We start from the raw sequence: 27,990 nt of genomic DNA on the forward strand, positions 1-27,990 counted from the left end.
ATCTAAAAAAAGCTTCCCAAAATCATCTTTAAAACATTTGACTAGTTCTTGTCACACTATTTATTATGTATACCCTAAAGAGAAGCTGAAAACCCCAAGTGTAACCTGCTGTGATTGCCAAGTGTTACACTTCATGCATACAATCGCTCCATTTTTAGATCACATCCACAAGTATGAACGCATGATCTATTCTCTTTGCAACCACTCTGTTTGTTTGGTTGCTTAACTTTTTTGGGGAGGAAGAGCAAATAGTTAATTACAAACAAAATGGAGAAGGCAGTTCACTCATCGACGACGTCTGGACCGGCTGTTCCAGGGGATGCAACGAAGACCGGAACATCCATAATCGACACTGCCGCCTCCGCCGTTCAAAGTTTTGCTCCGGTTAACCAAATCCACCAACATCTCTGCGCGTACGTATAACCAGATCTTTATGTTTTCGATTTCTTTTTATAAGTTCTATCGATTTGGTTTATATGTCCAAGCGTAGTAACACGATGTCATATAGAAAGCATGCTATTTAATTCCTTGTGATGGCAGGTTCCATTTCTATGCTGATGACATGACACGACAAGTAGAAGCTCACCATTTCTGTAGTCACGTGAACGAAGAGATGCGTCAGTGTCTGATCTACGACGGTCCGGATGCAAACGCTCGTCTGATAGGATTGGAGTACATAGTGACAGAGAAGCTGTTCATGACTTTGCCTGACGAAGAGAAGAAGCTTTGGCACTCGCACGAGTGGGAAGTGAGAGGGGGTTTCTTGTTCATGCCTGGTGTTCCTGGTGCCATACAACGTCAAGATCTTGATAAAGTCGCTAAGACTTATGGCAAAGTTTTCCATTTTTGGCAAGTTGATTTGGGCCATGAGCTTCCCCTTGGTTTACCTAATATCATGATGGCTGTTACCCGCGATGGCCAGCTTTTCCACGAGATGATTCAAGGTAAGAAAATTCGTAGATTAGTTAGATCATTTAGTACTTTCAATGAGATTTCTTGCGGTTTTACGGTTTAGTTTTCTTTCTTTAAACAAAAAATAGACAGTGTTTAGGTTAATATTGAAGAAAGGGTCTATACTTAGGTGCTAGCGCCCATAATCATGACAATTATCTTTTAGACATTGAGATTATGGCCATGCGGTTTGATCAATAGTCATTTTAAATCTAGCCGTTGACCAATTATCATTTAGTTGTCAATTTTTTTGTTCAATTCGCTTTACATATATAATTTTCAACTTCTTCTTATGTAGAGTTAAATTTAGTTGGCGTTTTGACCCGTCTAGCAAGCAATGGTCTTGATATATATATATATATATATATACCATAATGTAGTAGAAGTCATTCGTAGCATGGTTGGATATATATTGGTAAGGATGCGGAGCCAGAGAAGCGGTTTAGGCTTTCGATAGAGAATCAGCATAGACTAATATAGCTGGTAGTCATCTCGATAACGCGTAATGTAGCAAAGATCATTGGTAATTATGGTTGCATTTAGGCATGAATCCAAGAAGAAAAAGTGGGTTAGAGTGTATTGAAAGAGAATCATCCTAGATAGATAGTAATGGTATTGATATGGCACAATGCATGTAGTTATGATAATTTGTAGTTGATCAGATTTGGATTTAAATTATGGAAGCAGAGGCAGAGAAGCGGTTTGGGGTATCAATAGAAGGGGAGAGGGAGGCAAGGGCGCATATAACGGGGCCCGAGCTCGGGATCCATCCACTGGCCAACGGAGGAGGAAAAGGAATGAAACTAGAAGTTAGAGAAGTCGATATCACGCCGGTTGACTCTGTCGCCAAAGTCATTCTCTGATTTTACTTATTACCTTTAAGTCGAATAATGCAACGAGGTCCACAAAGCAATTAATGAATGCTTTGATAAACACAAAACAGTACAGGAACTAGAAAACAAGACACATGAAATAGTTCGGTTTGCTTTGGTTTTACTTTTTAAAGATCTTATTTATAAGTAGTAATAAAATAACAAAGAATATATTACTAGTAAAGATGATTTGGTCTTTGGAAAGAAACAAAAATAAACATCTTCAATCAAAGTGATTTGCAAAAGTAACCATGGAAAGCACTATATTTGCAAAAGTAACCATGGAAAGCACTATATTCGTTTAATTAAACACCATAATTTGGCCAACTCAGCCTCGAGAGCCATACTACATTGACCAAATATTGATTTTTAGATATACAAAAATCACAGGAAGAAGTTTCTACTCACCTACGTACGTACGCATATGATTATAAAAACCAAGAGATTATGAAACTAAATTGAATTTGAGTACATCATGACTTTTATCCCCCAATCAAAAATTCCTTTTACAAAAGACCAGAAGACAATATCTATTAATATAATACATTATTTGCGTGTGACTTTGCGACCTTTCTCTCTCTTTTCAATTCAACATGGATCATCAAATCAAGAACACCACACAATGATAAAGAACAATAACAATTCATCAGATTCGATCGAGAGCCATCATCATCATCCATGGAAGCAAAAACCAACCATTCTTTTACTTTTCCTATCTCTTCTCACCATCTCTCTCCTTCTCCTTCATCTCTCCCAAAACAAAATCATCCTCATCACAACCACAACAACAACCACTTCCATCTCCGACCATCGAAGCCGTCAAGAACCCTCAGGAGACGATACGTGTCTCGGCCGCTACGTATATATCCATGAGCTACCATCTCGATTCAATCTTGAAATACTTCAAGATTGCCAGTCTATTACAAGACCAAAGGACAAGATCAGTATGTGTAAGTATCTCAAGAACTCAGGGTTCGGACCTCTGATCAGTTCTGACTACTACTCTCAGAGCTGGTACTCGACTAATCAGTTCATGCTCGAAGTGATTTTTCACGAGAAGATGAAGAGTTACGAGTGTCTCACGAGTGACTCGTCGCTTGCTTCGGCTGTTTATTTACCTTACTATGCTGGTCTTGATTTCCGGCGAAAACTACGGCGGCGTAACGTAGCTGCGAGAGACGCCGCCGGGAAGGAACTTGTTAAATGGCTCAAGAAGCAACCTCAGTGGAAAGGTACGCCGTGTTTTTTTTTAACATTTTATTATTTCGTTTTGACCCCTGATATTTTAAAACATTTACAATTATTGCTTGTTGTTTTAATTTGATCAATAATTAATCGCATTATTTAAAGCTAGCGATGACTTTTCTCTTCTCTCTCCTTTTCTACCGACGACGACTTTTTTATAATTGAAAACCTTTTTTAAGTACTCTCTTTAGCAATTAAAAATAATTATAATTGAAAACTACACATTAAAATGCGATAACGTACAAATTATTTCTCTAGATTTGTTATAGATGACGTGAAATTTTAATATATTATAATATTACAGTTAATATAACGAATTCTTTTTTGGGTGAATATATAAATGTGATTTTTTAGACCGTCGGTCAATTTATTGCTGACATAAGTTAACTACAAAAAATAATTTTGTCAGTTAAATTATTACTAATTTGAAATATTGATACATTAGGTGAAGACCATTTCCTAGTTAGGGTCGGATCTCAACTCAACTACTAATAACTGAACAACATATTTTTGTAGTTGTATCAACTTTTTTTTTTTTTCTGCAAATCTAAATATAATATTAAAATTTTATGTGTGTAGTTTTTTATTGATAAAGTTAGAAAATAAAATTTCAGTTATCTCTAATTGAAATATAGGTATGTCAGGTAAGGACCATTTCCTAGTAACCGGTCGGATTTCACGAGATTTCAGACGAAACTCCAACAAGAACTCCGACTGGGGAACTAATTTAATGCTCTTACCAGAGTCACAAAACCTCACTTTCCTCACCATTGAACGGAGTCTAACGAGCCACAACGAGTTCCCGATTCCTTATCCGACTTACTTTCACCCAACGTCAACCTCCGAGATCATCCAATGGCAAGACAAGATCAAGCTAACGAACCGGACGGTCCTCTTCTCATTCGCTGGAGCTCAAAGACCAAGCAGAAACCAAAACGGTTTGGTTCGTACTGAAGTTATAAAGCAATGCAAGAGTTCATCTAAAACGTGTAGGTTTCTTGACTGTGACGTTAAAGCCAATAGCTGCGATGATCCTATCAGTCTAATGAAACTTTTCGAGAGTTCCGTTTTTTGCTTACAACCACCGGGAGATTCGTTAACCAGAAGATCGGTATTTGATTCGATTTTGGCTGGTTGTATTCCGGTTTTCTTTAACCAAGGAAGCGCATACGAGCAATATGTATGGTACTTACCTAAAAACAATAGCGAATATTCTGTTTTTATACCGGTTAAGGAGCTGAGAACCGCGGAAAAGAACAAAATCGAAGAGATTTTGCGTGGAATACCAAATGAGAGAGTGGTTGGTATGAGAGAAAGCGTAATAAGACTGATTCCGAAGATTGTGTATGGTAAACCAAACCGGAACAAACCGGACGGGGAGGTTTTTGAAGATGCTTTTGATATTGCTGTGAAGGGAGTGATAGAGAAGTTACGAGGAATTAAGAGAAAACAAATTCAAGAGTGAGGACCAAATTTCATAATTAGACAAAACAATGTATATGTCCTAATCCTACATTTGCTATTGTATTAGTTGTTCATTTGTCTTGTAGAATGTTTTTGTTCTTTTTATTTAAAATTAAATTAGTGTAATTAATAACAAAAATAGAATTTTTTTACTTCTTCAAATACATATCAGTTCTATTGAAAGCGAGATTTCGCCAAAAAATGGTAAATTCTAAAAGTAAAACCCATTTTCATGATTAAAAGATGCATTTATATTTATTTTTTATTTATAACTATAAGGTCACTTTTTTATATTTTTACCTTGATATAAGTTTTGTGAAAGATGATCGAAAGAGAAAATACATGTGAAAGAACACGATAACAAAATGATAAAGCTGGCACAACATGTTCGTTCAGTTTCGCATTTAGTCATCTATGTAAACGTTTTTCTTTTCAATTGACTCGTTTGAGCTAATCTAGTATTTTGTTAACAAAAAAATGATAAAGCTGCAACAATATTGCCTGTTCATATTGTCAATAACAAATTGATCAAGCAAAAAAAGTTGTACACACTAAGAAAACACCGTTTCTTGTGGTTCACAACCATATGACCACTTTGGATGAATAATAAATGAATTGTATAATAAGAAAGATGATTTGATTATTACTAACCTGAGATCTAAATTGATCACATACATCTAATCTCGACATGGGGAAGCGTCCACGAATGATCCATTTTAGTGTTACCTTTTTGAGGCTCTTATTTCATGTTTTACGATTACGCCTAGGGACAGAAACAAGGTAAATTAGAGAGAAGAGACGTCATAGAATATTTAGCTATGATTAACGTTTAATGACTTGGTCAAACATTACTAGTCTCCAAAGTAACTTTTTGGTGTTTGTTTTTTGGTTTGGGTTAATGAAACTAAGATAGCCCATAATTTTTCATCTCAAATTTTCTCACTTGGATAAAAAGTCTAGCAAAATACAAATCATAAGCCCAATAAATTTCAAACCATTCTAAAACGGTTCTTTTTAAAGGTGATGATCAAATTTTTAAACAACAACAAATCAAGGGTAGACATTCTTTGGGCTTCGATCGATATGTAAACTCTCAAATCTTATACATCCCTTGTTCTTTTTATGTGACTGTTCATATTTTGGCAAAACATGGTCAAATACTAATGTTTTATTTTCAAGTTGTGTATATCTTACCATCAGTGGTTAACTTAACCAACAACTTGCAGTATGATTATTTATGTTACTTTTAAAAGGTATATGAAACTACTGTTTCCTGTCGACGTTAAACTTTTATAGCTATAATATACATTTTTGTTTGTTTGTATATATGAGTACATGAAATTGGAATTTAATCCATGTCAATTATATATAATGTATATATCTTGTCCGTTTTACGAACTGATCACTTTATAAATAATTAGTTTGGCATACGTAAAGAGGAGGTGCTACGTATGCACCATGCGAAGAGAGAAGAGGGCAGATGTCAAATGCAATTGATACGTGTCGCGCTCTCCTAAACAATAAACATCTCTTGCATTATACAAAACGACAATAATAGTTCAAAATCCAATCGAGGCGATAAGGAAAAAAAGGCTAGAGGAGACCCATGATCCCTCTCCTTGGTCAAATTAGAATTTATAACTGTTTCATTGGTGCAAATTAGAAGTTAACGGAGGACAAAAACAATAAAAACATACAACATAGAATAAAAACCATATAAAGAGTTTGAACAAATCATGTTTTACTTTTCACAATTTGCGAAATTTCTGTCTTTTAACATATTACCGATCAACCAAATTATGATGAGTTAATATGTAAAAATGTTTAAAATTAAAAATAGGTTTCACATTCTTTCATTTTGAGTTCAACTAAGAACTAGTTGACCATAATAAACATTAAACACCTTAATCTACCAAAAAAAAAACAATTGATTGATTCATTCCATAATTAGGATGTATAATTATAGTGTGTTCAAATCCGGTTTAACCAAAAAAAAAAACAAAATTACCCGATCCGAGTAAGTCACATACGTTAAAAAGGGTGGGGGCTCACACTTCACGTGGAGGGAGGAGACTTGGATCAGAAAGTAACTTAAAAGATGCGGAACCCCGAAGGTGCCGATGGCATGGGGACCCATTCACGTACACCCAAACACAAACGCCAACAATTCCCTAAACTCTTTCTCTATATAAAGACTTCTCTCTTTCTCATTCTCTCTCACACACAAAACTACAACAATACACATAAATCAGTCTAGTCTCAAAGGGAAAGAAGAACAAAAAAAGTTTTGAAGAGATCAAATTTAAGTCAAAGAAGAAAGCAAAAAAGTGAGAAGCAATATGGCTGCAATGTCAAAGGTCTCTCTAGTATTGTCATTGTTAGGGTTTTTGGTGATCGCAGTCATGACTCCATCGGCGAACGCTTTAAGAAAGTCACTCGTTCTCGGAGGGAAGTCAGATGTTGCAAACGTTAAGGCCAACAGGGAAATTCAAGAACTTGGAAGGTATATGCATACATGATACATTCACATATGCATATACACATGTTCGTATGTATGAATTAGAAATGTGATGTAATTGTGTGATCACAGGTATTGCGTGGAGCAATTCAACCAAAGGGATCAGAGCGAGGAGGGAAACGTAGAATCCATTGCAAAAACAGACACAGACATGTCGAATCCATTGAGGTTTAGCCGAGTTGTGTCGGCTCAGAAACAGGTCGTGGCTGGGACCAAATACTATCTAAGGATCGAAGTGACTCAACCCAATGGCTCCACCAAGATGTTTGACTCAGTTGTGGTTATTCAGCCATGGCTTCATTCTAAACAGTTGCTCGGTTTCACTCCTGTTGTTAGTCCTATCTACTAACTTCATTTCATATTCGACTTAAGTCATAACACAAATTTCCATAAGATGATCAAGAAAAGACAAAAGTAGTACGATACGAAGCTATTAACAATGGTTAATAGTTGGTTGTAATGATGTTTATGTTGTTAATAAATAAAAACAAGATGTTTTGAAGATATGATGCGACTTGGTTGAGATATCAAAACCATCAACAGACTTTGGAATGTTCCATCTCTTTACAAAAGCATAACTTAAAAGGTTTCAATTGAAAAATTTGCACACATCTGACCGATAGGTAGAGTTGTAAATAGCGGAGCCAAGAAAGCTACAAACAGCTTTTTAAAAAGATGAGCTTACCGTTAAATATTAGCTAAACCTGTTATGCTGGTTTATAGAGAAAGTAATCAGTTTATCAATCAAAGATCTCTTGAGCCTCGATTATGCTGTGTTGCCTGAGAAGATGACAGAGTTGTGAAGTTTAATAAGATCTTCGATTCAGAGTGAGTGGAAAAGCAAGAACAGAAAGAAGAAGAGATGAGAGCAATAATTGTTTGGCTTACATATCATCTTTTGCGACCCGGTAATACTTTTCAGCGTGTTGCCGTTGGCCAATCATTTGAGCGAAGCGTTCATCATGGGTAATGACTATGAGTTGGAAATTCTCTTGGCCCTTCCTGTCTTCCATGATCCTGACGAATGCAATGACACAATGTGATCCAATGTTGAGAGACATGGTCTTAGGATGTGTAACAACATTATAGGGAAAAGGCAGGGTAAATATCAAAATATTGATTCCAGTGTTTAGATAGTTAAATTTCTATGCAAGAGGAATTATATGAACCCATGTTCATCATCATAAGTCATTAAAGATATGGATCGTAATACTTACCTAAGAAGAGCTCCTGCAAGAGATTCTGAATTGGGCCCATCCAGGTTTGTAGTTGGCTCGTCAAGGGCTAATATTCCACAGTTTAAGCAAAATGTCTCGGCTAAAGCCAACCTTATTATCAATGAAGCAAGAACCTGGAGGAGAAGACGAAGAAAGTGATCACCTGAGTTAAACAACGAATCTTAAAAGATTATTGAACAGATAACGATATTTCTACAAGAGCAATTTTAGAACAACTCGCCTTTTGACCTGCGCTGCATCTTCCTCTCATTTCAAGTTCTGTATCACCAGTCTGCATAAGAACCTAAGAAAAAACAAGGTTTACCACAATGCTGATAATGGTGATCAAATGGTAAACCATGTTGTCAATTCTGTAGCATACCTTGTAGCTGTAAGAGCGGGTGCCTGCACCTTCGGAATCTGAGTGTATTCGTATGTAATCCATATCTTGACCTCTGTATGTCTGCTGCCACAGTTCCCTTATAATCTTATTTATTTCCTCCATTTTCATTGTGTGGAATCGCATTAGTGCTCTGTATGTATTCAATAAGATGGAAATCTATCTTAAAAACTACAGATTGAAGGTTTAGTGTATATTGAAAAACAACTAGCCAGAAGCTTATATTAGGACTCGAGAACAGCTTACTTGTCAAGGGCATTGTAGTATCTATCCAAGTCTTTATTTGCCATTTCAGTTGTCTGGCCAAAATGAGATGTTCAATTTAACATAGAGTGAAATTTGTTGATCATTCAGGCATTGCCACAAGGTAAACATCTAACCTTTAGCTGGATCAGTTGATCAAAGTGCCGCTTATCTATGTCCTTGTATTGTGCCTGTTTTAGCTCTACTCTGTTTTTTGAAATACTGCTCTCGTAAACAGACACTGTTCCACGACACCGGTTCAGCTACAGGAAAAATATAATTATTCTTTAAGCACAATAAAACGGGCTCTGAAACCTTTAAATGGATAAATTATCTTCAGATAATCCAGAAAAACACAGGTTTACTCGACGTTCACACATATCAGTTGCTTACAGCTGCGAGTAATGGTATTCAGTGAAGAAAATCTGTTATCTATAAATGACCATTACTAAATTTTATATTTTGGCTATCTTGAAACAAGGACAAAATTTGAAAGAGCCAAATACCTCGGATATTAAATACTTAAATCGGAGAAATGCGAGATCTTTACACTTACCATCATAGAGAATAAATGAATAGCTAACCATAGACATTAGACACCAAAATCAAATCAGAGTGACTGCTATCTATATATAAGAATCTGCTTACCTCTGAAAGAAGTCTTTCCCTTTCCCGTGATATCTTTACCATTTCAGCTTCAACTGCAGGAATCCCACCAATATTCAGTATTTGCTCTTCCAATGATTCAATTTCACGTGTAAGTTTCTCAACTTCTGCTTTTGTTGTCCGGTAGTTCAAGTTATCCTCTATATTTCTTCTCAGTTGATCTTGATTCCGCATCAAGTCTTTATTTCTGTTCAGTTCACCTGCAAGTTCATTCTTTCTAGCTTCACAGCTCTGAAGCTGAGTTTCGGATAACCGCTGCTTCTCTTGAATATCATTTAAGCGCTCTCCTTTCTTCAATTCATGATACCTAGTGAAGCAGCTGTAAGCATATATGGTACACAGGATCGTAATGAATTAACCTTTGGCTAGCAGAACATACTCATTTATCTTAGAACTGGCCTTGAGTAATGCCTCAACTTCCTGTTGGTAGTTTCTCTTTTTCTCAGCCAGTTCTTCATACTCTTGATTACGTCTAACCTTCATATCATTGTAGTCACTCAGCAACTGCTCCTTTTCCTTGGACAACGGGCCAAGTGCCTCGGTCAAATACTGAAAATAATGAATGAACAATAAATTCAAGGCTTCTACATTTGGTGTAACAGAGAAAATTTGAAACAAGAATAGGAACAGAAGACTGAAGTTTACTTTATGCATGTTTCAAAGAACTAGTTGAACAAATTTCAACGAATGCACAAAAAATATACCTGAAGCTTTTCAAATACGAAAAACTTAAACATTTACAAGCACTATACCATACAACTCGAGAGGAGTTATTGTTACCCATTTATTATGTATTCTCTACATATCTGTGTTGCATTGCATTAGAAAGACAATGATTCGCTAATCTGATTTATCACATTCCGCCCATAGTAGTACTCTCATTCATGATCTTTATAATCGCCAACGAACAACGGACTTTGATATAGTGACACACAGAATTGCATGTGGATAACAATAGAAAAAGCTATCATAAGACGCACCTTCACGTCAAGGTCCAGTTGACTTTTCTCCTCGGCTAAACGCTCTAGGTCTTCTTCTGCCTTTGTAACGTCGCGTAACAAATTGGCTGCCTTAGCCTTCTCCTCCCTTACTGCATGCCATCTGGCCTGGAGGCATGATATATCACGTTCCATGTAAATCTGTTCATCTCTAAGTTTCTCCAGCTCATCGTGCAATATATCCCTGTTCATGGGCACAAAAGGAAGAAAATATTGGAAAATGGGTCTGCCGGACTAAGAAACGTCCAATGAAGAGAAATATGTTTCACCCTGCATAAATTCAGTGTACTTACTTGCTGCTTTGGAGGCTATTTAATTCTGACTGGATTTCTTCCATAGTTTTAACCCCAAGACCCCTGAAATCGAGCTTATATTCAAGATCTTCTATTTGCTTTTGGTAGGATACGATTTCCTGAAAGATCCTATCAGCATTTTCAAGGGGCTGCACCAGTGCTTCAATTGAGTCTTTGTCAGCTTTTATTTGGGCTGAGATTCCTAATACCTGAAGACATCACATATATGATTTTTAATTCTATGAACTGGAATTAAGATTTTCCAGCTCGCAAACATAAGAACATGATTAAGAGGAAACAAAGCAAGCAGAAAACAGCAAGACTTCTAATGAATCTGATAAACTTTGCGGCTGCAAATTAGTTCTATCCAAGAAATTACTAATGATCCCCAACTCACATCATCGAGAGCTTGAGACTTTTGGTCCAGCTCTTCTGTATGCTCTTGCAAAGTTTTCTCCGCGAGAGGAATAACTTCACTAGTTAGTTTCGAGTACTCTTCAAAAACTGCCCGTAGTTTGTCCAGCTGCTGAAATACAGAGTCAGCATTGGAAGACTCCACTGCTAACATTTTAAGATGCCCCACGGTGCTTGAAGCATTTGCCCTTTGCTGTATTTGAAAAGAAATTTACATACTCAAATAAAGAGACATACAGTTATTATAGAAGCATAATATAATTTGAATCATAAGGCAAAAACAGGGGAGGGGGAAGTTTGTGTAACCTTCTTAACAAAGCTATCCTCTTCGTCAGATGTAAAAGTGCGCTCGCAGCAAGGACAAAGATGACGTGACCGTGCTATCTCCTCAAAAGGTTCAAACATCTCGCGCATTCCAGTTGCCATGTTATACTTTCTGCAAACACAGACCAGAAACAGAACTAAGCTTTTCAGTGCAAGACAGGGGTGGGGGTGGTATGGAAACAGTCGCCAGTTTTAACCACAAACCTTTTATGTTCATCTCTTTTCTCCTTAGCTGACTCCAACAATTTGGGATAAGCATCAATGGTAACTGATTCCTGTTTTAAGGCCTGGAGCTTGGACTCAATGTATCTCTTCCTTGCTGCATAAAATACTCAAGTCAGATTAAGTGCATAGATATTTTCTGATGACCCACTGTGCACTGACAATGGATTTCTCATCTGTGTTATAAATGTCAATTAAGGTACATTGTAGAAAAGAAAATCAAATAACAGGGTGATAGATGACACTCTATAATAACAAGGTCTAATAATTGGTACCGCTGAGAAAGTTGTCAAGAGGATTTTATTCACAACTTAAGGCGCTAGTCAGAGAACTGACCAATAGATATCTAATTTCAAATTATACACCAGTACTTACATTCTGTATCCTTCTTGTGCTTGAATAGACTATTGTTTACTTCTTGTATCTTCATCTGCAACATGTTGACCTCCTTTTCTGCTTCCCGGGATTTCAAACTCAGCTCACTATATTCCCTTTCAATTGACCTAAACCAAAGAGAAAACAAATACAAATAATTTTTTTGAGATGTGAAAATTCGAACATCTGAAGTAGCAAGCTTTCCACTTTTTTTTTAAGATCAATCCAGAATCTCCATAAAATAATAAGTTAAGTAAAAACACCGACCTCAGAGCTTGAACTATTTCCTTCTTCATATCCTTCTCGGGTGGCAATCTCCCCTTCAGCACCACTCTAATTCGATCTTTGCACTCATCTATTCTGGTAAATAGCTTTAGAGAGTGAAAACATTGGATTGATAAGAAAGAAAGAAAAAAAAAAAGCTGACAAAAGCACTGGTTAGTGAGATCACATCTTTTTGTTTTTCTTCTTAAGATTCTCCTGTTCCGTCTTCCGTAAAGACAATTTCACTCTATCCTCAGCATCACCAGCCATAACGTCCCTTTCTCGATTCAGTGTTTTAATTTTATGTTCTATGCTGTATATATCATGCTGTTTCTGTTCAATTTTGGATTCAAACCCCCTTTCAGAATTCTGTTTAGTCTTTCTCTCAAGCTCAAGATGCTGTGCAAACGCAGATGATGGCAAAATAAGCATATACCACGAACAAAGTCATCAAGACCAAAATCATGTAAGTAAATCAAGGGAAGAAAGCAGTACCACTTGTTTCTCTCTTTCATCAGTTTGTTTAACATCCACGGAGGAAATTTCAAATTCAAATGTATCACGCTCATTTTCTTTCTCTTCTATGCGTTTTGATATGCCCATCTGCATAAGTCACCATCAAAAGTAAAAGAGTTAAACTTTAGACTCGTTAGTGGAGGATTTGGGTAGAGTTCCAAATGGTGAACCACACCTTAATTTCATCTTTAGCTCGTTTCTGAGCTTCGATGCTTTTCCAACGGTCATTAGCATCCATATAGCAATCCCAAGCTGTACTTAGAGCAGTTTCATTTGATTTCTGAGATGACAGTCAAAATCTCTAACGATGTCAACATATGCAATACACAATTGACTTTCTGATGAAAATAAAGAATGTATACCTTCTTATCAAGCAAGTCCATCTCAAGTTCACCCAGTCTTGATTTTATTCGATTTGTGAGACTCAAAACTACCTCTGGACTGAAGGGGGTACTAGGAACATTTCCTAAATTGTGACGAGAAAAAATATTCTGGATGGTAGAATCTCTTTCATTCTTCAGCAGCATATGAGCCTATGAAAGTATGAAGGAAAAATGTTAAACCAAATGGAGAGAACTCATAATATTTAACTATGTGGTAGCTAATTTAGTTTTACTTCAGCTTCTGTTTGTAGCTTGCTGATCTCCAGCATATAGTTAGTTTTTGCATTGTGAAGCGAAGAAATTGTAGTTTGTGTGTCATCCATCTCTCTCTCCATTTTTCGTATTTTGGTCTCCAAAAGAGCAATTCTTTCTTCAAACTTGCTTTTCCATTCTTTCAATTCTTCAATGGTATCTGAACAGCAAAATTAACAAGCATTAACAAGTTTAATCTACATGAAGAATAACAAAATGTGAGATACCTCTACAGAAAGGAAAAACTAAAATTCATACAAATGCAGGGACTCAATCAGTATAACAAAAAGACCACTGTAACAGTGAGCACCCAAAAGAAGAACCCCACCATCTAAAAGAAAGAAATGGCCTTAATATTGTGATAGTAAAAGAGAAAACCTTCATTTTCCTCAGGTAATGCTGCATACTGTCTCTGCTGCTCCTTAAACAAGGTGCTCCTCTCGGCAGTTTTTCTTGATACTTGGTCCTGTAGCTTTCTCAAATCTTTTAACATCATTTCCTTATTATGAACTTCAGCATCGACTTTCTGAATGCTGGTTTCCAGTTCCAACATCTGAACTTTTGAAGACTCTGTCCTTTCTTGATCTTGAGCAATGCTCTCACGAAGCTGTATAGGAAGTATGAGTATCATGGCATAAGAATAGCCCACACAGCCTAAGAACATGCATACTATATGTATACAATACTAGTCTATAATCACTTTCAGAATTAAAACAATCTTGCGTCAGTGTTAATTTGTTCCTTTTGACTTAACAAAAACAACATTCTGCGTCCGTGACCAGGGATACTGAAATTGAAAAGAAAAATCAATGTCAAACAAGCTAATGTCTAGCATACCTTATAAGCTGCGTCTTTCAAGGTCTGCAGATTTTCCAACTTTAACTTAAAAGTTTTTATTTCCTGAGCTTGATCCTTGTGAAGTTTCTTAATAACTTCCAGAGCCTTTGTATATCTGTTTCATGTTGAATTACATGTTGCAGTTTCTGGAATCGGTTTCTTCTACAACAAATACAGCAAGGAAGTGATAATTAAACAGAAATATTGGTGATACCTGGTAGCTGAGAAAATGTCATCAAACTTCTTTTTCAAAGTAGAAGGATCTTGCAGTGGCCAGTTAGACTCATCTTGATGCACAAATATGACGTTTTCTAAAATAGCTTTGGACACACCCATCAAAGCTGGTATCTCCCTATCCATGTCAGCGCATCTGTAGCTGAGACATACTTTCTGCAATGGAAAAATTAAGGAGTAATGATCTTGCTGGAACAGATACAAGAATAATGAGGAATATAAAACAAAGCAATAGTAAAAATAATTACTCCTAGTCTATAGATAGTCTAACACTAACGTTGTAGGAAATATAGATAGTCTAACACTAAGCTCGGGACCTTCAAACCAAAACCAAGATATGAATTCATACATAGCTAAAAAGAAGTGCAACCTCTCCAGTGTGAGGATTAATGGTTTGAAGCACACTCTCAATTGCCTTGTACTCCATCTTTGAAGCCTTCTGTGTCAATTGAAATGACCTTATACAAACCACATCCTTCCCTGCAGCTGTCTTGAATCTCAGCTTAATTTGTGCTTTTGTCTCCGTTTCCCCAGCAACCTATAACAATATAAGGACAAGATCAAAATACTGAATTCCACATTCATTTAACAATATAACAAAGATGGAATTGAAAAAGCTCGCATGAATCACAACAATAGAACTGAGAATCTAAAGGAAACACACCTTAGGGTCATGAATGAAGCTGTGACCAGACCTCGCGTTCGGTGGTAACTCTCCTGTACAAGATACCTTCAAGCACTCTATAATCGTCTGCAGTCATAAAATCACGAAATAAGATTACTCAAATACGGATGCGAAATTGGGATTGAAGCAAAGAGAAGAGAAGAGAAGAGAAGGGATTAAAAAGAGGTTTACAGTTTTGCCGGCACCGTTGGCTCCGACGATTAGGGTTAAAGGTCTGAAGAAAGTAACGACGTTCTTATTTTCTGGGTCGAAGCTTCTAATACCCTTGATCAGCATTTTATCGACCGTACTCATCTTTTCACCTTCGGCGATTACAGATACGAGCAAATCGGAGAAGACAAAGGTACGGAGGTGACGCTCACTGCACAGGTTAAACCCAGAAAGGGTTTTGCGGGAAAATCATGAAAAATTTCGACACTTGAAGCGGAAAAAATTGGGAAACTGGCAAAAAGAAGAAGACGAGTTGAAACGCGAGAGACCGGTTTATTAATCGAACCGAATTGTACCGGTTTGGTATTCTTCCATTTGGGGTTTCGATAGAAGCGTACTTAAAATATTTGGATCATTTTGAAAATAACTACAATTTCAGGGGCTTTTATTTTCAATAGACCTCTCTCCTATACCCAATTTTGTTTGTAACGGTTCGAACCGGATCGAAACAATTTTAATTTAAAACAAAGTAGAACCGATCTGTTTGTCAAAAAAAAAAAAAAAAAAAGTAGAACCGATCCAATCAAAACCTTGCCAAACCGATCTACACTATAGTTTGATACTTTGATTCGATAGCTATTTCCCAAAACCGAAGATTTCAATAAACCAAGTAAGCTGAGCCGAAACCAAATCAAAATCACGGATTAGACCGACCAAATCCTAGAAACAACCATAGATTTACTTGGTAACAGAGGCATAACAGTCTTTTAATAGTGTCAATATATATACAAAGTGTAAATCACTCATCACTCTCTGTTTCTTTCTTTATATATGATTGATTTGTTTCACTCCTTGTTCTTGGAAGATCGGTCTTTTCTTTGACCACCAAGAATACGAGAAATCTGCAATCCTCTGCTAAATGCTTGGTTAAAGAGCATTCTTGTCTGAAACTCAGACACGAAAGGAAACCATGCCAAGAACGCTACGGGAGTGAACAAAAGCAAACCCATCAGAATCTCATAACCTCGAGCTAGCGTCCTGACCGATGACCAGATTCCTAGCCGTTGAATCAGAGGCTTACAAGCTTGTGCGATCTGAAATACAAAGAAATGTTTTGATTTTAGTTGCAGTAGCAACCTATCTCACAAACCAGACAACACACAAAAGATATCTTAAAACCTTTTTTAGGAGGAGTTTGATGAGAACACTTACCAGTAACATTCCCCATCCGGTTGGCATGAAAGCGAGCATACAAAGGAAGATGTCCTTGGGTGTTAAAAGATGAAGAGCTATGAAAGTAACGAGAATCCCAAGAAATGTGAGGAACACAAAACCCTTGATGATCCTGAAGAGAAGCTGGAAGCTTGTGCTGAACCGTTGTCTTCCCATACCCAAACCCTGTGATTAGTCACATTGAGTTTAGTATCCAGCTTAAAACAATCTCGATTGAGCATAAGATTGTCGGTATCTTATACAGAAGAAACCCAAATGGAGTTAGTTACCATACCTTCACAATGAGTAGAATGAATAAGATCACGAACCATGAAGCTCCATAAATCTGTGAAACATCGAGAGTCAGTTTTTATGAAAAATCATGACATTCAGTAAATAAGAAGAGCAATCTGAGATGAGTAAGCTCTCTCACCCACAAACTTTGATTTTCCTGTTTAAAAGTGCTGAGCTGATACACAAGTCCGTACTGAAAGATGAAGAAGCGTAAAGCCAAAATAATCTCGAGGATGATACCACGTTTCCCAGAGTGTCGAAGATGTCCTATTTCCTTCTCCCACCAAGACTCCCAACTCTTCTCTGGAGGAACACCAATTCCCCCTCGGTTATATATCCACTTATTCCAATCTGTCCAATCATCTACAATCTTTTGCCACTCGAAACCAGAGGGATTGAATAAGAACGGAGCAAAGAGCCAAGTCACCACCATAAACCATATCGAAACAGTGATCAGAATATATGTAACTACGCCTCTATAGGCGTGGCCAAATATCTGATACACGAGGAGGAGAATCATCAGCTCAAGACCCTTCACAAAATGACTCCGCGAGTAGAACCTATAGTTTTCAGCAAATTTTGCATGAAACACCACAAATCCACGCCCAGTTCCTCTATACTCCGCGCCTCCATGGAACAATGTTCGACCATAGTAATGAGTTTTTGTCCCGAGTTGGAAAGTGAAAAATACAGAAGCGAGTTGCAATTGCATTAGTACAAAATCAATTAAGGCGTTATGGAATCCCCTCTCAAGTCCTATCTCCATCATCATAGGTAAGGCCATTAGAAAACCAATCTGCACAAATGATTGAGAAGCAAGTGCGGCTTGAAGAGGCAAGTTTGAACGAAAAGCTCTCTGGTTGCTCAACCCTTCTTCAAGACCACTTAGGACAAGATACAGTCGGCCATATAGAAATACATAGACCGTAAGCACAGTTAACTGTAAGAGAGACACAAATGTATCAGACTGATATAAACTTCCCATGTGTCATAAAATCAGGAAAAAAAAAAAAAATTTTTGACCTACCATGGTACTGAAATAGAATCCAATTGTAGTAAAATAACAAGAAAGCATACGGAAGAAATCAAATCGGTGCCCCAGCCTATATAGATCACGGCTTAGAGTTTGCTCCCCGTTTCCATTAGCTATCTTTGCCTCAAACATTGAAATCTGGTTGAGTCCCACATCTCTCCCTTTACCGACTTGTATGTATTCATGATGAGTCACATTGCCTTCACGAAGTGTAGAGTTGAAACCTGAATACAGCAAAAGCATGAGAAAGTGTATGGAGCCAGATCATATATGTTTCACCAGAGAAAAGGCGTCGATGCAAGTACCTGCAAATATGTCTTCACTAAGATTGATAACTTTAGAAGCTTTGCAGACCCCTCCTCTGGTAAGGTGAAACAGTCGATCAAAAACATCTGGATGGCCGTAATGGAATCGTACCCTGGGGCAGTTGAAACGAAAGTTACAAATCCAGGTCTCCCTTCAGCAAAACGGAATATCTATAAAAAAAACTTACTTCAAGGGGCTAGCTAGCACCCTCTGCCCAATAGTAACAAAGCTGTTTTCCTGATTTGACATAAACCATGCAAGAGAAGAAACACTGCCACAAGAACAAGACAATTAAAAAAACTCATTTTGTGCACGAAGACCAAATTGACTATACAAGTCATACTGTGGTACCTTCCAGTGAAAATATGCTCTCTAAGTCCAAGTATTGTAGGCGTTCTTACACCTCCATGCTTTTCAAGAAATTCTTGCAGCAAGTTCCTCATTTTGAAAGCTTCCTCCATGTAATTGTCCTGTTTTATCGAATGTTTAATCAATATCTTAACTATGAGCGTTATGAGATTAACTAGGTAACTCAGCCCAGATAAAAATGAAAAATTGGTAGGCGCGCACCTGGTTCATGTCTATTGTCTGTAACCCTTCTCCACGAGTAAAAATGATCGAATGGTTCTGATTCTCCGGCTTTCCCTCTCCTAGTATTGCCGGTCCTGGTAACTTAATCCTATAAATGACCTGCAGAATTATATATAAACTCAGTTTCCAAAGCCAGAACACAACAACGAGGCCGCAAATAATTATTTTCAGGAAAATCATGCAAATGAGAAGAACACAAAAAAAAGCCACAAGGAGATAGATAGGAAAAACCTCATGTTACTAGAGAGCCTCACTTACAGAAATAATTGGGCACCAAAGTTAAAATGTTCTAGAAAGTTTTCATCGAATTATCTTAAATCTTTACCTGGTCTAGTGTTTGCACAGATTCAGAAGAATCCATAGCTTTGGTCTGCGGAGCGGCTTTAACGAGGGCGGAGTAATAAATTTTTTCGTCCGCTCCTTTGTAGCTGTCTTTATGTGTTTGTTCAACCTCATCGATATATGCAACACGTAGAGATGGGTACCTGCAATGCAACAGAAAAATAGTAAACTTAACTCTGGAAAAGATGTAACTATGTAGAATTATGATGAAAACAGACATACGTGGTCATAAGCCTCAAGATGTCTTTAGCACGTTGGTCACCAGATCTCTTCTGAATACTGTATTGTTGGCATGAAACCACAAAGGTGAATTTCATGTCAGCAAGTGCTTGACACTGAGCCCAGAGTGAGTTTCCGCTCTTTGGTGCGTCTTCACTAGTTAACTCGAGAGCCTTGTACCCTTTCATTAATTCTTAAACAAAACAAAAGCAGTTTTAGTAACGTTTTCGCAGTTTCCATGAATGAAAGATAAATCATAACGATGATTCCTCAGGCACCTTCATCCTTTGCCATATCAAGGAAGGCTTGGAGCTCCAAAGCCTTCCGGTAATACATCATGCCTCGCACTGATTGATCAAAATCAGAAAAATCAGGCATAACGCATATAGCAAAACAAAATATACAGCAGCTAAAACGTGAAGAACAGTTTCCTTGCCAAAGGAACTGAAAAAGCTACATACCAGTTTTGGTTAGTGTTTGGCCTCTGTAAGATGCCCACAGACGAAGCTCCTCTTCCAACTCTTCTTTTGCTCTAAGTTGTTCTTCGCTGTCACATTTAACTCGTTCCAGAAAGTTTGTCCACTCATCTAAGGCAAACCACTGCTGGCTCAGTTTACAGAAATTATATCCAGAACACAATTATAGTGGCACAAGACATTTAAAAACAGAAGAAAAAGTGAAACCTGGAAAGATCTTCTGCAAGTAAAATAGTATAGAGACTCCATCTTCATTTTGCTTCTCCAAGCCGAAAATGGAGAATAGAACATCCTCTGAATAGTATGGTGTTAGGACCCTATGGAAAAGCAAAAAAGCGGAGACAATTAAGATTATGTAGGGCTATTGGTATATGTACTTCTTCACTTCTCGTAGGAATGTTGAAATTAGAAATCAATCAAAACATTCATTCATTCATGAACATGCAAAACGTGACCAAAAAAGTTAAATTGGAAGTGAATAGAACTTACGAAAATGAAAGCATGTTGCGGATTTTGGGTGCATCCGGCATTTCCATGAATAATGAATTAGAAAAGAAAGTAAGACGCCTCCGAGCTTCCAAGTTGGATGGCACATCCATAGCCGACTCTTTGACAGTGAGTAAAAGATGAAGCCTCTTGATCTGCACAATTAAAAAAGGGAGGGATAAATATCTTAGAATGTCCTTACGCAATAGAGATTAAATACACCATTATTGTGGGAACAAGACTGAAGCAAATAGACGAATTTTAAAGAGGACACTTGCTTTTTCTTTCCAGGCTTCTGTTTGAGAGTACACTGGGAATCGAAGTTGGCTGAAATATTTGCGCTGTTGATGAAGAGGAGTCATTACGTCATACTTGACATAAGTTCCATTGTGGGTTGACTCCATCATGCTATGGAAAGAAAACTCTAAATGAGTATGCTTCAAACAACATTAATCAAACCATTCAGCAGAAAGCCTATCTCAAATGATCTTACCTAGGGACCTCTTCCTCCATTATGTCTCTTGTCACTAATTCTAACATGTTCAGCAAGACGATTACAATTTGGTCCTTGTCTTCTTCTCTGTTTTCCATCTGTGGCAAGTAGACTCCTCTCAGTTATTTCTTTGAATTCATGCTAATGTTGCAGAGGTGTTCAACATGGTAAGGCTACAAGACTTACCAAATACTCAATTAGTCGAACAAACTGACCATACAGATCAGGAAGAGCACTCAAGTTCAACTCCATAATCAGTGTTTCGTTCTTTATATGCTCATCAATCTTGGAGAATATTTCGTTTATGACCCTGCACAAGACCAATAGATTAGGAAAGTAAAATGTATTTTCCGAGTCAAAGGACAACTTCAATTTGTAAAACTTACTGTCCTTCTCGTTCTCCAACCACCAAAAAGTTTATTAGATTTTTAAAAGAGGCATAGCACTCTCTGACTGCACAAGTCATGTAATTGTCAACACTCAATCTCTTTTTCAGTTCACGGTCTTTTCCATTGCTATCTTTTGCCATATCCAAAGCTATTGGGATCTAAAACATTTAGGCATAAATAATCAAAATAAGAACAGAAAGCCAACCTAAGATTATAGTTCACACCAAGACACATACTCACCTTACTGGCCAGTAGAAAAGGTGGCCAACGGAAAAGATCTAGATCAGGGTCAGCCCAATATGGCACAAGCAGGAGTTCCATTTCCCTGCATATTAATGAATATTATCAACGAAGTCTTCTCCGGATAAAAGGATTTAACATATCATTAGATTAAAATAAGAAGGAAAATTTCAGTCACACTCAACCTATTGCTAATCAAATCCTCCTCTCGGAAACTACTGATAATTTTGTTCCACATCTGAGCAAATCGTGCGGCCTCGTCTTTACTGGATGGAATCTGTAATTACCAATAAATAACACAATTTTGAAATGGAGCTGACTGAGAGAACAAACATTTGTTACTAAATATTGGTTTGTGTTATATGTTTCATCTACTGGTATAAGAGCAGCGTTCAGACCTGCTCGAACTTGCGAGAGAAGGTCGCCATCATCCCCCTTTTCTTTGGAGTTTCACTCTTCTCATTTGGAACCAAGCAAGCATTAAAGGCCTCTGGTAAGGACTGAAATCTAGACCTCAACATTCCTAGTGTTCGGATCTGCAAATGAAATAAACTTCTTTTCAGACATTATATCAGGAAGTGAGAGCATGCCACTTCAAGTTCCATTTCATTGTAAAAGTTGTAAGGAAAGCAAGAATGAACCTCTCCAAGACGTCGAAAAGCTCCATTTAAACCACCAACCAGAGTTGATACTATAGCATACCATATTTGAGTGTCCATGAAATAAACCTGCATATTAAAGTTAGCATAGATAGGGGAGACCATAAAAAGGAAGCATAAGGCAATGAAAGATCTGAAAACTCACAAGAATAACAGGTGACCAAAGAGCGATCACCACACCCATATTACTCTTGGCTGAAAAAAAACAACTAGATTGTTCAATAAAATTCATTATGCAGTGTGCTAATACCTACATCCTATTAGGCATTACCGTGAGGGAAAAACTCGTGCCAGCGGTAGACTGATATGTGAATTCGCATAATATCCTTGGTTGGTTTAACAAGAGGCTTAATCTGCTTTGAAGATGGAAAGTATGAGAAACATTTATATTTGTGGACTAAATATACAATGTCACTAGAATTTGTCAGTGGTTGTTAGAACAGAATTTCTTCAACTTTTGCAGGCTCCTTACATGGTGCTCTTGTTATACTACTAAAACAACAGATTAAATATATGTAAATAGCTGTACCTCTGCATAAAAACTGAATGCAAGCTTTGATATTAGAAGTACAACCCAGAACATCGTGTACCTAGATATCAAACCTCGTTTAGCAGTGTGGCAAGAACAATCAACATTTTAACCATAGCATGCAAATTTTACACTCTTACTTGAAAAGTGACCATGCACTCTCATGCATACCCCTCCCTATATACAGTCTTGGCTGTGTCAACAAAAAATAAAGATTAGTCGCCTCCATTATTTAGCATTCACGGACTGGCTATTTATAGAGATAAAATATATGGATAAAATACCTGAGACCACCACATCATCAGCATCACTATTTTAAAGTCAGACCTTTCAAGATAACGTCGGATAAATGGGAACGCAAAGAGCACCGTAGAGAGCATATTTGGGGATAAGTAGATAAGAATGACCGTAATGAAAAAGGAAGGTGAGGAATTGTTGTGTCCCCCAAACCAGTTCTTTATGGTCTGCACAAAACCAGAAGGGGTCCTCCAGCTGTATGCGTACGTTAGTGGCATGAGAACAACCCATACTGCAGCTGCAACTACCTTGAAGATAAATCTGAGCTTCACATGGAATGACATACTATGTCTTGATTTCCAGCTTAGAGCTATATCAAGGACAGCTGAAACTCGCAAGCATTCAGAGACTAGTTAGAGATCATCAATTTCTCTTTACTTACAGCATGAAAATATAATTGGATGAAACCACACAACAATTATTCTTCCTAACAAATAACACTGCATGCAAACATGATAATGTGAAATTAAAGAAAAGTGTACAACAACTATTCCTACTCATTCACATCAAGTCTTCATAAAATTCTACATGTATAAATTGTCAGATAATTATTAATGAACCGCATGAAAGTGGTATAAGTTCACGAATCATTACCTTGTGCAAGTTTTAATATAGCTGCCGTAATGAAGATGCTCAAAACCTTTAGGAAGACATCACCTTGAAAGATGCCGCTCAAATCCCCAGATCCATTCCAAGCAATTATGATCATTGCCTTAAAAAATTATAAATACATCAGATCACATGACCCGTCAAGAAAATACAAGTTTGGAAATTAAATTTACTAATTAGTCGTACCTGCAAAGACAGGATATAGAAACTCCACATTCTATCGAAACTTCTAAATATATGCCAGAAGGAGCGTGTCTCAACAAAATTGACTTTGCCCATCCATTTATCTCCAGTTTTGGGTTTATTCTGCAGCAATGTGAACATCAACTATGAAATTCTAGATACACAAAACTTGAGAAAATTAATGGAACTCTTCTACCTAACGTTTCTCATGACTTGTTGAAATACAATTTAAAGTTTAGAAAATGTAAGTAACTCTAACAGACATTTTGAACAGTTCAACTTGGGAAATAGTTTGATATCAAACACTTAGTTAAAAGAAATTACAAGACAAGAGATTCAAACTATTTTGTAAACAAGAATCAAAAATAACGAAAGCCATCAGTCAGTTTCTTCTACCCGTACCTCCCTTTTGTCAAGTCTAAGTTCTTCAGCCGTCTGACAAAAGAAATCAGCATCAGCTCGCATAGGCCACCCTAACCGAAAGCACCGAATTGACCTACAAGTTAAAAGACATGAAGTTCCACCATGAATAAATGTAAAAGACGTGTCTTTACAGAATGTTACGAGATGATCAACTGCCTTGTACCAAAAATATTCATTCAAGTCGTCGTAGTTTCTCCACTCAGAATGCTTTGATTTTCCTCCTCTACTTCTCTTTGCTTCCTATAGTGCACAAATATGAAGATGACTATGAAGGAAATGGATCGGACGAAAGCTAAAGAAGACAAAATGATCAAGACTTCAAAACCGAAGCAACCAACCTTTGCTATTGTTTTGTATATAGGAGTAACTACTTTTTGGAGGAAGGCTTCATCTTCACCACCATATGCAGGTTTAATATGCTCCCCTGTCATTGGACTAACACTCCCAGCCAACATTCCATACAACTCGAAAGCCATCTGAACAAATTCAGAAAATCATATAACACGGAGTTAGACACAGGTAGCAAAAAAACTCCTACTCAAATTAGGCATTACTAAGTCCTTGCACTAGTTTATTGCCTCATCATCACTATATATAACGTTTGGATTTCTTCTAATTTTAGTAGTCGATTAGTAGGTATTAGTCAAGATCACGATTTGATCACAAACCTTCGCTAAACTGAACTGATATTTTTTAGAGAATGACACACCACATGGTTACTTAAGATAGATAGGGTAGACTGTTTTTTTAACATACATGGTGATATATATAGCAGAGGCATTCTGGCAAAAATCTCAGGTTCGCAGCTTCTCCCCAAATCAAAAGATAGAGTCCTATGTACAGCAGTTTCCGCTGCTGAACCTCTTGTTGAATCGTCGGCAACCTACAAGCGGGAAAAGGAGAGATAATCAGATAACTAAGCATAATGCGTATAAATCCAAAGTATATGCTACATATGTTTCTATATTCCTAGAAAGAACAAAATGAGATGTTACAAGGAGAAGCCTCACCAAAGGCTGCTCTTCCGACCCAAATACTTGCACCATTTTTTGTAGTTTTTGAAAAGTTTCTTCATGACTATAGTCAATGCGCGATCATCCAACTGGAGGCGGGAATAGTAATTTTGGCCGTTAGTACAGATACAGAAGAATTAGACAATTAAGGAAACATGATATCCAAGTTCAAAAGAATACATACTCTTGGTTGCTGTTCAGGTCTCGGAAACTGTCGAATGTGGACATTAGCAAGTAACAGAATCAAGTGCTCTCTTTGATTCGAAAGATTATCTTTCTGCCATTTAAAGGTTTGGATCAATCAGCACAGCGAGAAATTGTCCGTCAACTAAACTAAAACAGGATATTCACTAGCATCACCTGAAATCCAAACATAGTTTGAAGCCAATCTAGCATGTCTTCATCGAGTTTCTTCTTGTGACCTGCTGGCCATGGTAAGCCCCTAGTGTTACGAAGTGCAGTTACTGTAGCTTGTATCTGCAGAACAGTAAGCAGATGTTTAATTTTGTCTCAAAGAACGAAAGACAATCGAAACAGTTAGTTGAATGTTTGGTTAACCTCAGGAAGTCTCATTATAGCCTGATTTTGACTATCAGGATCAAGAGGAAGAATGTTGTAAGGCACGTAGATTTGGCTTTTTTCTTCCACCTTTGTATGAGCCTCCAAAATCTACCAGCAAGAAAAAGGATGAACAGAAACAAGTGAAGTGAGCTAATAATTTGGTGACCCAATTCATGAGAGTATAAAGATGTTTCCATGAAAGCATGGTTAAGAACCTGCATAAGAACAGAAGCAAGAGATTTTAACACAACAAGATATAATCTACTATCAGCTTTACCTCGTCAGCCACTTCCACATCTTCTGTCTGATTAACAGCTTTCAAGACTTCAAAGAGAACAGCAGCAGTTTGATAAGCCTTTGTAAGTTGAGCACTACAAGTAAAACAAATTTGTAGTATAAATGAGAAACACAGAAAGATAGAATTCCAGCAGATTTGGCTGAACAATCAGTTCCATCAAACACAAACCGGTCAGCTTTGTCAGCAGCGTTTTGCAAAGCTTGGATGTATTTCTTGTAGTAGTGCTGATAGAAACTCTGCATCTCGCGTGCATCACTCTTCTGCTTTCCTGCAAGAGTTGTTTCATTCTCCTGCAGAAATTTAAGACATAAGGCAAAATGACACATAATCCCCTAGCAAGACAACAGCATGAAGATGGGAAAACTCAAGCAGAGTAAATGAAGCGACGATATTCACCCGTTCTAACCGTTGAAGAAGCGCAGTCTTAAACTGGCGAACACCACGTCCACCTGACGTGGGATCAAGCCTGTGTGCCTTCTCGAACGCATAAAACCGACCTGAGAGAAACATCCATGGATTTTGTCAAGATCATTTAAGATGAGAAAATCACATCATCAGGCGTGTTTTTCCAACTCACATAAGTAAGCAACACGCGGGTTACTAGCTTCAACTTCGTTGGCTACACGAAGGATAGGAGCAATCTCCACAAGAGACGATGGCACAACTTCACTGTCTAGCATAGCCTCTCCAAGATTACCAGCAGTTTGAGTCCGCAGAATCCGCCTCTGGGGCGGAGGCGGATCAGGTCCTCCTCTCCTTTGAGCCATGATCTTCTATATCCTACTAAAAATAAACTGAGCCCAAATATGATGATAAGTATCCGTCAACACAGAAAGAGCTTTTACACCATCCATCAAAAAGAACAAACTTTGAGAAGTACTTAAACTGAAAAAAGAGCAAATCATAAGCTCTATGAAAGAGATTGCAATCAAACAACACAATCCGACCACAAACAATTAAAAAAAAAAACATGATTTGTTTCACTCCGAAGCAAGATGAGATACACTCCTATAAAATAGATATCATCGAAAAGAGACGAATACTAAAAAAGAAGTTGCTTTTTCAGTAAAAAAGTAGCAGAAGCACAAACTTTTAATCACGAGACCTAATTACCCAGAACCTTGATCCACCACTATCTTCGCTAATCTATACCGAGATACAAGAGAACCCTGATTTTATAAGTTGGAAAGGCTTCAACTTTGATAGTATCGACAGTAAAATCAATCAACTAGATTACAATCCAATTGATAACTAATTTTAAATTTACTCAGATGAAGACAGGAAGACCCAGAAGAGGAATCTATAGTCTCACTCATAATAAAGACTTCAGTGAATAACCCAAGTTTAAAAATTTAACCTTTGAATTTAAATCCACAAAGCTTCCAACCCCATAAACCCAGAGATCAATCATTACCTGGGCAAAAAGAGGAAAAATTAAAGAGAAGCGGAGGACTACCAGAACCTACGACAGCTTCAAGGAGAAGCAAGAAGAAGCTATCATCTTCCCCCAACCCCAAAGTAGTAGTAGTATGAGTAAGAGAGAGAGAGAGAATTGGGGATAAAGATTTGGGAAAAGCAACGGGAACAAGACAGGCGCCAATGGCTTTGGTTACTACTACTAATTAATCAAGAATGTCTGTCCACGACGACATGTTATCTCCCCATATTCCAATGTTCCTAAATGCTTTTTCACTCTTTAGAAGATGCTCGGTCCTTCCTTCTTTCTTCCTCTTATGTTATTTCACCTACTTATGTTAGTTTAATCATATTATATGGAAAAAGGTTAAATTCTATATATGCCAAAGTTTTCTTTT

General features: G+C 37.4%; 5 protein-coding genes across 9 annotated transcripts; 3 read left to right on the forward strand and 2 right to left on the reverse strand.

Moving 5' to 3' along the window:
• Positions 1 to 96: 96 nt before the first annotated feature.
• LOC104700262 (oil body-associated protein 1B) lies at positions 97 to 2,007 on the forward strand. The gene is made up of 3 exons (XM_010415751.3): positions 97 to 413; positions 541 to 944; positions 1,639 to 2,007. The coding sequence occupies exons 1-3, from the start codon at positions 268 to 270 to the stop codon at positions 1,812 to 1,814; spliced, it is 726 nt and encodes a 241-aa protein (XP_010414053.1). The 5' UTR covers positions 97 to 267; the 3' UTR covers positions 1,815 to 2,007.
• A 417-nt stretch (positions 2,008 to 2,424) lies between these two features.
• LOC104700263 (putative xyloglucan galactosyltransferase GT15) lies at positions 2,425 to 4,694 on the forward strand. The gene is made up of 2 exons (XM_087460184.1): positions 2,425 to 3,055; positions 3,704 to 4,694. The coding sequence occupies exons 1-2, from the start codon at positions 2,446 to 2,448 to the stop codon at positions 4,531 to 4,533; spliced, it is 1,440 nt and encodes a 479-aa protein (XP_087316310.1). The 5' UTR covers positions 2,425 to 2,445; the 3' UTR covers positions 4,534 to 4,694.
• Positions 4,695 to 6,681: 1,987 nt separating this feature from the next.
• LOC104700264 (cysteine proteinase inhibitor 2) lies at positions 6,682 to 7,554 on the forward strand. The gene is made up of 2 exons (XM_010415753.3): positions 6,682 to 7,035; positions 7,123 to 7,554. Exons 1-2 carry the CDS (start codon positions 6,872 to 6,874, stop codon positions 7,397 to 7,399), a joined length of 441 nt encoding a protein of 146 aa, XP_010414055.1. The 5' UTR covers positions 6,682 to 6,871; the 3' UTR covers positions 7,400 to 7,554.
• On the reverse strand, positions 7,546 to 15,833 carry LOC104700265 (DNA repair protein RAD50). 2 transcript variants are annotated; one of them, XM_010415755.2, is made up of 27 exons: positions 15,545 to 15,833; positions 15,353 to 15,439; positions 15,059 to 15,226; positions 14,669 to 14,844; positions 14,455 to 14,569; positions 13,996 to 14,224; positions 13,599 to 13,777; positions 13,345 to 13,515; positions 13,158 to 13,262; positions 12,962 to 13,069; positions 12,654 to 12,865; positions 12,470 to 12,562; positions 12,203 to 12,330; positions 11,810 to 11,924; positions 11,588 to 11,717; positions 11,265 to 11,474; positions 10,868 to 11,076; positions 10,557 to 10,758; positions 9,956 to 10,125; positions 9,559 to 9,883; positions 9,048 to 9,173; positions 8,914 to 8,966; positions 8,650 to 8,800; positions 8,509 to 8,571; positions 8,268 to 8,401; positions 7,939 to 8,067; positions 7,546 to 7,830 (listed from the first exon to the last, which is right to left on the reverse strand). In XM_010415755.2, the coding sequence occupies exons 1-27, from the start codon at positions 15,665 to 15,667 to the stop codon at positions 7,791 to 7,793; spliced, it is 3,951 nt and encodes a 1,316-aa protein (XP_010414057.2). In that variant the 5' UTR covers positions 15,668 to 15,833; the 3' UTR covers positions 7,546 to 7,790. The 2 variants fall into 2 exon arrangements, with proteins under 2 accessions (XP_010414057.2, XP_010414056.2); XM_010415754.2 differs by having other exon boundaries at positions 15,038 to 15,226; positions 15,545 to 15,803.
• Positions 15,834 to 16,241: 408 nt separating this feature from the next.
• LOC104704298 (callose synthase 2) lies at positions 16,242 to 27,961 on the reverse strand. 4 transcript variants are annotated; one of them, XM_087456869.1, is made up of 43 exons: positions 27,591 to 27,961; positions 26,754 to 26,970; positions 26,573 to 26,673; positions 26,345 to 26,466; positions 26,156 to 26,249; positions 25,876 to 25,986; positions 25,678 to 25,794; positions 25,502 to 25,594; positions 25,315 to 25,406; positions 25,061 to 25,187; positions 24,643 to 24,780; positions 24,468 to 24,544; positions 24,284 to 24,377; positions 23,885 to 24,004; positions 23,684 to 23,801; positions 23,077 to 23,414; positions 22,933 to 22,985; positions 22,793 to 22,853; positions 22,535 to 22,616; positions 22,409 to 22,458; positions 22,246 to 22,332; positions 22,003 to 22,140; positions 21,790 to 21,881; positions 21,605 to 21,689; positions 21,362 to 21,522; positions 21,162 to 21,285; positions 20,976 to 21,073; positions 20,761 to 20,890; positions 20,486 to 20,637; positions 20,204 to 20,313; positions 19,982 to 20,107; positions 19,799 to 19,867; positions 19,524 to 19,713; positions 19,285 to 19,444; positions 18,939 to 19,058; positions 18,720 to 18,838; positions 18,556 to 18,639; positions 18,368 to 18,480; positions 18,057 to 18,286; positions 17,169 to 17,969; positions 17,031 to 17,081; positions 16,736 to 16,921; positions 16,242 to 16,617 (listed from the first exon to the last, which is right to left on the reverse strand). In XM_087456869.1, exons 2-43 carry the CDS (start codon positions 26,941 to 26,943, stop codon positions 16,369 to 16,371), a joined length of 5,853 nt encoding a protein of 1,950 aa, XP_087312995.1. In that variant the 5' UTR covers positions 26,944 to 26,970; positions 27,591 to 27,961; the 3' UTR covers positions 16,242 to 16,368. The 4 variants fall into 4 exon arrangements, with proteins under 4 accessions (XP_087312995.1, XP_087312998.1, XP_087312996.1 ...); XM_087456872.1 differs by having other exon boundaries at positions 27,633 to 27,932; XM_087456870.1 differs by having other exon boundaries at positions 27,534 to 27,932.
• Between the last annotated feature and the right edge of the window lie 29 nt (positions 27,962 to 27,990).

The sequence above is a fragment of the Camelina sativa genome, chromosome 7 (assembly GCF_030686135.1).
Source record: "Camelina sativa cultivar CO46 ecotype springtype chromosome 7, ASM3068613v1".
Classification (NCBI taxonomy): Eukaryota; Viridiplantae; Streptophyta; class Magnoliopsida; order Brassicales; family Brassicaceae; genus Camelina; species Camelina sativa.

Bases quoted from the DNA above. Each gene is read 5' to 3' on its own strand.
- LOC104700262 (XM_010415751.3), top strand. From the start codon at position 268: ATGGAGAAGGCAGTTCACTCATCGACGACGTCTGGACCGGCTGTTCCA. The intron at 414-540 runs GTACGTATAACC...TTGTGATGGCAG, and splicing joins ATCCACCAACATCTCTGCGC to GTTCCATTTCTATGCTGATG. The intron at 945-1,638 runs GTAAGAAAATTC...TTATGGAAGCAG, and splicing joins TTTCCACGAGATGATTCAAG to AGGCAGAGAAGCGGTTTGGG.
- LOC104700265 (XM_010415754.2), bottom strand. From the start codon at position 15,667: ATGAGTACGGTCGATAAAATGCTGATCAAGGGTATTAGAAGCTTCGAC. The intron at 10,759-10,867 runs GTAAGTACACTG...GCCCATGAACAG, and splicing joins AATAGCCTCCAAAGCAGCAA to GGATATATTGCACGATGAGC. The intron at 9,884-9,955 runs GTATGTTCTGCT...CTGCTTCACTAG, and splicing joins GCCAGTTCTAAGATAAATGA to GTATCATGAATTGAAGAAAG.
- LOC104700263 (XM_087460184.1), top strand. From the start codon at position 2,446: ATGATAAAGAACAATAACAATTCATCAGATTCGATCGAGAGCCATCAT. The intron at 3,056-3,703 runs GTACGCCGTGTT...ATTGAAATATAG, and splicing joins GAAGCAACCTCAGTGGAAAG to GTATGTCAGGTAAGGACCAT.
- LOC104704298 (XM_087456869.1), bottom strand. From the start codon at position 26,943: ATGGCTCAAAGGAGAGGAGGACCTGATCCGCCTCCGCCCCAGAGGCGG. The intron at 24,545-24,642 runs GTTGGTTGCTTC...TGTGCACTATAG, and splicing joins TATACAAAACAATAGCAAAG to GAAGCAAAGAGAAGTAGAGG. The intron at 20,108-20,203 runs GTTTCACTTTTT...GGTTTGCCTTAG, and splicing joins CTTGCAGAAGATCTTTCCAG to ATGAGTGGACAAACTTTCTG.
- LOC104700264 (XM_010415753.3), top strand. From the start codon at position 6,872: ATGGCTGCAATGTCAAAGGTCTCTCTAGTATTGTCATTGTTAGGGTTT. The intron at 7,036-7,122 runs GTATATGCATAC...GTGTGATCACAG, and splicing joins GAAATTCAAGAACTTGGAAG to GTATTGCGTGGAGCAATTCA.